We start from the raw sequence: 8,126 nt of genomic DNA on the forward strand, positions 1-8,126 counted from the left end.
ATTAGTGTTGCAGCCTTGAGGTCGTTTTGTAAATAACGGCTGATACCTCATGTAAATTTGAGCTGTATACAGTCTGCCCTGCAATTTTTATTGCACTTTTAAGGTTTTCACTTGACTTTTCTTACTTAAATGAAACGAAAGTAGTCTGAATACGCTTTGTAGCACAAGGTATAATCTAATGAGTAAGGTTAATGAGTAAGGAATACGGCGTACACCGCCGTCAGCCCCCGACTACAGCCCTGCCGTCATCCGCCCTAACAAATATCACCCTGAATATAAGCAAATGAAAGGGCCAAAAATAGAAATACTTATGGGATAGCGCGTGCTATATGCGGATGATCCAAAGTATCAGGTGTTTCATAAATAATTGAGAGCTTACAAAAATCATTGCAAGTAAACTATTGAACTTTCATTAATGAAACCAGTCCAGAACGAACGAGGAACTCAAACAGTTCTTTCCAACACCTACTATTCAATGTATGCACCACGGGTGACACAGCACGCATCAACACGATAGGAACGCAAACAGTTTATGCGTGCATGTTTCGTTTAGCTGAAAGTTCATATCCCTGCCACTAGGCGACACTCAAATCTCCAGCATCACTCACAGTGTTTTGTGCAGTTTTGGTCTCCAAGATCACCGGACCTTACACCGTGTGATTTCTTTTTGTGGGGTTTCATCAAAGACAGGGTATTTGTCTCACCGATGCGCGTGATATCGCAGCCCTAAGAGAGCGTATCATAGACGCTATCGACAGGCCCATGTTGATGCAAGTGTGGCAAGAAGTAAACTATTGTGTAGATGCATGCCGTGTCACCCGTGGTGCATACATTGAACACTTGTAGGTGTTAAAAGAACTCTTTGCGTCCCTCATTCATTCTGGACTGGTCTCATTAACGTAAGTCCAATACTTTACTTGCAATAAATATTTGTCAAGTATTTATGAAAGACCCGGTATTACTAAATTTAAGAAAGAATTGTGCGAAATTGCAGTTCTCTCAATGCTTCTTTTAGTGAGCACGTCGAGTCGTATTGTTCCTGTAATGTGACGTCCTAAGCTGGATTCTAACTCCTACCTTGTCTCCACGATGCCTCGTTAAAGGTACATTCCCGCCATTCATCTGGAAGAAGTTTCTCTGGAAGATAAATTCTCAATGATGTGACCTGTGCTATTTAATCTGTGGCATTTTTATTTATTCAGTTACAAAAAATAACAGTCTGGTTGAAGTTGGTGAGCTTAATACTACATATAAAAGTTGTTTTTGAAACATTAATGCAGGCTTAGGCAACTAGGTTGTACTTGTAGAGGTCAGAGAGCGCGCCGTGCGATGCGAGATTCCCGCCTGCACGCTGCATCTCAAGGCAATTAAGCAATGTAGCAAACTGTGGAGCCGCTTGCGTTGAGAGGTAAAAAGTACTGCTCAGAAGTGCAATGATTTTACGGAACGACCTCCGTTTTCTTTTGGAATGATTACAGTGCCACACTGCACTATTATTCACGAATCAGACGACAAGAACTTTTCCACCGTACGAACGCGACCGACGAAGCCTCCTGCCTTGCTTGCTTACCCCCCTTTTGCGCCCCTCCTAACAGTGTTGCCACATGAAGGAAAATTTCCCTTTTGTATGGAAATTCGGACTCAATTTCTAGCCAAAAGGGAAAAAGGGAATTTCGATTAAAAATATCGCAATTTCAGGAAAATTTGAAGACATGTGACTCCACACTATTACAGTTCATGTTCAATTTCAATTTCATATCAACATTTTCATTTCTTTATATTTTTTCTGTTCCTTCTTATCTCTGCTTCTTTGAATATAAGTCTGTCTATATCTATTTATATTCTGTTACGTTTATTGTACTTTGCTTTTATACATCTTCGGATAATAGCAGTGATAAGGATTAACGATTAAATGGATTCCTGACCAGGATTTAAACTTGGTACATCTGGTCAGGAAGCGATGAAGGTCACATTTATGTGAAAAATGTATTTGTTTTTTTCATACTAACATGGACCAACGGAAATACTATTACTAGTACTACTACCACCACCACCACCAATTACAGCTACTTTTCCTGCTGCTAACTACTAATATTACTATTAATTATAATAATAATTATTATTATTGCATGATTTGTTTAGGTGAAGGGAAAAACTTGTCCAAAATTGGATATTTTGCCCCTTGGAAAGGGAAATTGTGCACTCATATTGTGGCAACACTGCTACAGTATCTCATGTCTTTCCAGACATGCATACAAGAGCGCTCTTCCACACATACAACGGGTTGGCAGGCCTGCACTCAGTCAAGAATAAATTTAAAAAAATGATTTTCAAATCAATACCTCTGGTGACGGAAGTGATAAATGAAGATTGTTTAGTTCTATATTACAGCTGTATTCGCTCTCCATCGAAGCAACCTCCCGTCTCTGCCTTAACACGTCCCAAAGTTTATTCCAGACAATTAGAAGAATTGCTGTAGTAACGAAGGAGAGAAATACAACCGCAGTAGCTACTAATTTATAGTTTGGTTTTTTAGTTCGAGCATCAAATGTATCTATTCTATCTGTGGTTAAACTTACGATAACTGATCCACAAGCAACGTATCCATAGGATAAAGTACTAGTTGACATATCAGCATACGTTTGAAGATATTGATACCCGTTTTGAGATAAGGGATTTCCCTGCCAACATATCCTTTCGAGTGATGGCAGTTTCTCTAAGGCTGACTTTGAAATATTCACAATATTACAATCTTGTAATCCCAACTCCACTAGGGACTTCGAAAGAAGAAAAATCCCTCCTGCCGTAGCACGCGAGAAATTGTTTCCCCTTAGGTACAGCCTCTTCAACGATGGTGAATTTTCGAACGCTCCCGGTAGGATGTAATTCATTTCACAGAACTCCAACCTAAGCTCTTCCAGAGACTTTGACATCACTGAGATGTTGGTAGCACTGAACTTGTTGTGACTCATGTCTAGCAACCTTAGGGAGAATAAACCTGAGAAGGAATTGTTGCTGATGTCGCTCAAATTACATCCTTTCAGATAAAGTTCTTCAAGATTTGTCGAAACCAGAAATAGATCGTCGAGATAAAGGAGTGGATTTCTGCTTAAATCGATAGAAACAAGTGGTGATATTTCAAAGAATCTTAAGTCTGGGATGTGAAGATAACAGTTTACGAGACTCAATGTTTCTAAAGTCTCAGGAAACGAAACTGTGGAACAACTGTCACGAAATTTGCAATACCATAGCCGATTATGGTCCAAGTGCAGGACTCTAAGAGCAGTCAGATTCTCAAAAGCATTTGATGCGATGTATTCCAAGCTACAGTTCTTCAAGGACAGGTATTCTATGGAGTCAGAAACGAGCAAAGTTTTGCTGTCAAGTTGGTGCAATGGATTTCCATTAAGGTTCAACCTGACAAGGTTCTGCAAGATAGAAAATGTACGAGAGTTCCATTCCTTCAGATGGTTCTTAATAAACACCAGGCTTTCAATTTGCTGTAACTCGTCGAACGAATCAGCTGTGAGCTCACTTATGTGGCAACCCACCACTGTAACATGTCTCACTTTGTCTGTTGGCATGATATAACTTGCACCTCGAGAGTTGAACTGCTCACATTCATCTTCTGTGATGATGCACTTCTCGCCGTAACTACACAAAAGGTCAGATGAACACTGTGCGTCATTTATCATATCACACTCACACTGAAGAAGGATGACAAGAAGAACAAATAGTCTCCACCCTAGGCCTATCATAGTTTCCATTTCTTCATTCATATGTGAAACAGGTCACAGAAGCCCTGCAAATGTGAAAAAAAAACTTGTGAAATAGACTACCTAGTTGTGTTAAAACTCTCAGGCAGGTTTTTTACGATCATGGTTCAGATTATTTCTCATTGTGGGATGACCCACTGTCTCCCTCAGTGACTGCAGTACGCAAGAGCATCGCGTTATATTGTAAATGCAATACTTAATTTGTTACTCTGAAATAAACTACTGTCAGATTAATATTATAGGTACTCGAGATCGGACTCCAAATAAATATTAACCAGCAGACCTACATGAAAACGAGTTACATCAAAATTTAGCTTAGAGGAGAAGGTGGTAATATGGGAGAGGGTAGTAATACGGGAATCGCTGTAACTACTGACATGCCAACGCCATCTACCCGCAGCTCCGCCACAATATATCTATCAACGCCCCCTAGTCTCCCGCCAAATCCTCAACTTACTGTGAGTTCCGTGGTCGACACAAGACAACAAGGTTTCTTTTCGCCCTTGTGAAAATTTTTGTAAGGTAAGATTTGATCTTCTTTTTCGTTTCCAAGGGGATGAAGTAGCATTATTCAATCGATGGTTTCAAATAATAGAAGCCTAGTTCTTTCGAATGAGCTGCTCACGTCCTCTAAAATCGCATTGGTACGTCTGTATATTGTAGTTAGAAATGGCGACAATGCTTTACCAGTTACTGAAACCTGTGCTAAAATGAAAGTGGCGCTAAATAACAAAAATAAAAATTCAAATCATATCATCGTTGCGATCCGGATGGATTTAGAAAATTTGAACCCCTTTAATATTCTTTGTTTTTGACCCTGCCGACATTGTTATTATTAATAATAATAATATTAGCAGTATTGTTATCACAGTATTTCACTTCCACTAATTGTTGTATTGGCTGGGTAGTCTGTGGAAGTGAGAACGCTGCAGTGGCGGCGATTTGGAGATCGTAGGGGGTAGTTGCCCCACACTGTTTGCCACTTTCCCCACCCCTCTATGCTAAACCTTATCTACTAAGGGAAAAGTAAATTGTCCTTCCCCTTCCCCCAAGTTTTGGAACCCAATCGCCACCACTGGCGGGATGAGACCAAATATTGGGTTCTGACAAGCCTAAAGATGAGTGCTTCTTGTGGTGCTCGAAATTGAATTTCCTGGAGAAGGCGATCACTTCTGATGTTCCCATTGGCTACTTTATGTAGCAAAGTATGGTGTGACAGTCTGTGGATATTTAACATCTTCAGAAGAATGGGCTTTTGCAAGTGTCTTTTGGATGGAATTCTGTGACGAACAATGGCCAGGAAGGAATTTAGGACGGAATTTAGGAATTTGAGGGACATGATATAGGCCAGATCGGAGAACAGTATTCAACTTTAGGTGAAGCGAAAGATTTGTGAAACTGCTGAGAGCTGACAGGTTGTGTATTTCAGTAAAACGACAGAGTAAATGGAACATACGCATAAAACCTTTAGTGAATGCGGAGATGTGCTCAGAAAAGAAGAGTTTCTCATCAAATATTACCTTCTCTGCGGCAACTCTTTGAACGCATTTATTGCCTGAGATATTTTGTGTTTCAGGTGCTCAAGCAAAATATAAATATGTACTAATCCTAGCTTACCCGTGCAGTACGATAAACTTACTCACTGCTTCTTTTTGAGTATATATGTATATTATTTATTAATTATAATACTCTATAAAATTACCATCATTAATAAAAATAATAACCAATTATTGCATGAGTGTCACACACTTATTTTAGCATTCGGTAAAACTCACAAAAATCATACTTTTTTAAATCTTTTTTTCCTGTTTGTGGAGGAGCAGTTGTTTACTAATTATTAGAGCCCGGAAGTTCAGGCATTTATTTTCGTTAAAATAGGCAGGCAAAAAGGCATTTATAATGTCGAAAATAGGGACTGTAAATAAAAAAAAGGCAAAATAAAGCGAAGAAAGGCACATTTGGAAGTCACTTACTTTTATCTATAATCTCTGGCAAAATGTTAAAATCTACATTGGGAAGAGCATTTCAATTTTCTCCGTCTTGATTACGCATAACTACAAGCTGTTTTTTTAAGTTCTCAACATTCATTGATAGTCGTCTGTCAGAGAGAATGTTTTTCATAATAGAAAATGATCTTTCTACTTCGACAGAAGTTATTGGAGCAAACACAAAACAAGCTAATGTAGCTGGACTCATTTTGGTAACAGCAGTTTCACCTTTTAGAATATCACAAATTGTTTTCAATTGTTTCAGGTCCTCATTTGCACTCACTACACGTTTGCACTTTTCCGCAACAGCTGACCCCTTTTCTCCTGGCACTTCCATCATCTGCTGCATAGATTCCTCGAAGATTTTCATGGATGCTATAAGTCTCTCACCTCTTTTTTCTAGCTTTGTAATTGTCTCTGGCAATGCACCATAATGTGCAAAAATAAACGACAGTTAATTCTTCAGTTCTGAATAGCACAGGAGTTTTTCACTTCACGAATTGAAGCTGCTTCATTTTCTGGAAGAGCATCGATCACCTCACTGATTTTTTCAAGGTTGTTAGCATAATATATAGCTGCTGATATCCAGGTTCCCCATCTTGTCAAGACTGGTTGCGGAGGTAAACTAAGCTCAGGCGCAACTTCCTGAAGTTTTCGGGTTCGAGAGGGAGATTTCAGAAATATCTTCTTTGTGTTCGAAATCAACTTCTCCACTTCAGCAGTCAATCATGCACAAGGAAATGTTAACCGAAAGGCAATATCCAAAATTAACAAGAAATACTTTTTTCTCACACTTTTCTCCTTCAGCAATGTTGCGTGAGTTCAATATTACTTAAATAAAGCGAAAATTATTCACATAATAAACTGAAGTAAAATAAATGCCAACATATTTTTTTAAGAAATGGTCAAATTTCATTGAAAAAGGCAAAAAAAGGCATTATAATTAAAAATAGGCAGTGGGGTCCAAAATAGGCAAAATAGGCAAAATGAAAAGGCTTCTAAAACATTCGAAACAACATAAAAAACGTATATCCGGAATTTTTTTATCGATATATGCAGTAGATAAAAAGAGGCAATTTGCCAAACTTCCGGGCTCTACTAATTATAAAAATTACAAAAAATACCAGCATTACGTACGAATTGTACAATATCACTGGCATGAGTGTCTCGAATAACACGCATTCAAAAATGACGCCCCATAGACCCACCAAGTGCATTTTGCATCCTATTTATATTACGTTTTTGTTTTTATGAACAAAAATATACATGAATATTGAGAACACCATGGGGAACAATGTAACACGTATTTTCAATGTTTTATAAAAAATTTCACAGTTGGAAAAATCGATAAAATAGAGGTGGTGGACCTGGCAATCTCCCCCCCCCCCCCCGTCGGGTAAACTAGGACTAACACTGTACCCATCACTTGCACGGGTATTTTTTCTTCAACTATCATTCTAATTATAGCTATATAAGTGGGTTTAAAAGTTCTCGTTAAGAAATATGTTCATTATAACTAGGGTAGGATTTTAAGGTGCAGAATCTTTCCGAAAATAAACCTGTGTTCATACCGATGGTTTGAGATATGCATTTTAGGACATGAAATCAAGTAAAATGAACACACTTTGTTGCACCTTTTTGCATCTTTCCGTGCGATTAGCACATTTATCCCCTTTTTACCACCTCTTTGATGCTTCAGCATCTTTTTCCTTCCTTTTCTTTCAGGTTTTTTTAAAAAGAATTGGACAGGAAAATACATGATTTTCACTCTTCTTTCTTGAGCAGCTACATAAAATCCTATAGTCTCATTTTGTAGAGCAGAACGAGAGCAATAAAATGGTATAATATAATCATTGCTGCCCCAATAGTTCCCAAGATAATGTAACAAAACCTGCGAGAGAAAGCACAAACTTCAACAAAATCTATTCGGCAGAACTACAGTTCTCTATGCGGTCCGCGCGCATTATATAGGTACAGAAGGCTCATTAAAAGAGAGCATTGAATAAAGACATTTTATCAGCACCTTTCTATGCACCATTTTGAAAACATTTTCAGAACTTACTTTCGCTTTCCCGACCATAATTTCTCACCTTAAAATCCTTTCCCTAATCATAACACAGCGCAATCCTTTATTAATAAATACTACTCCATCTGTTGGAAATAACATTAGATTTATGAATAATAAAAAAGTGTTTTCAATGGATCGCATTCTCCAAAGTAAAAAATGTAATCCACGAACTGAATAAAATACATTAAATATAATATTAACATGAACACTTACCGAAATCGTTATGCGGTTTACACATACTCAACGCACATCCAGAATGCATATATCTCATGTGTGGCTTTTTCGTTGTTCCTG

General features: G+C 38.1%; 1 protein-coding gene across 1 annotated transcript; it reads right to left on the reverse strand.

Annotated features, from left to right (window-relative positions):
- Positions 1-1,011: 1,011 nt before the first annotated feature.
- Positions 1,012-8,126, reverse strand: LOC146002163 (uncharacterized). Its single transcript, XM_083139880.1, has 3 exons — positions 8,046-8,126; positions 2,580-3,802; positions 1,012-1,137 (listed from the first exon to the last, which is right to left on the reverse strand). Exons 2-3 carry the CDS (start codon positions 3,777-3,779, stop codon positions 1,012-1,014), a joined length of 1,326 nt encoding a protein of 441 aa, XP_082996006.1. The 5' UTR covers positions 3,780-3,802; positions 8,046-8,126.

The sequence above is a fragment of the Lepisma saccharinum genome, chromosome 18 (assembly GCF_977018435.1).
Source record: "Lepisma saccharinum chromosome 18, izLepSacc3.1, whole genome shotgun sequence".
Classification (NCBI taxonomy): domain Eukaryota; kingdom Metazoa; phylum Arthropoda; class Insecta; order Zygentoma; family Lepismatidae; genus Lepisma; species Lepisma saccharinum.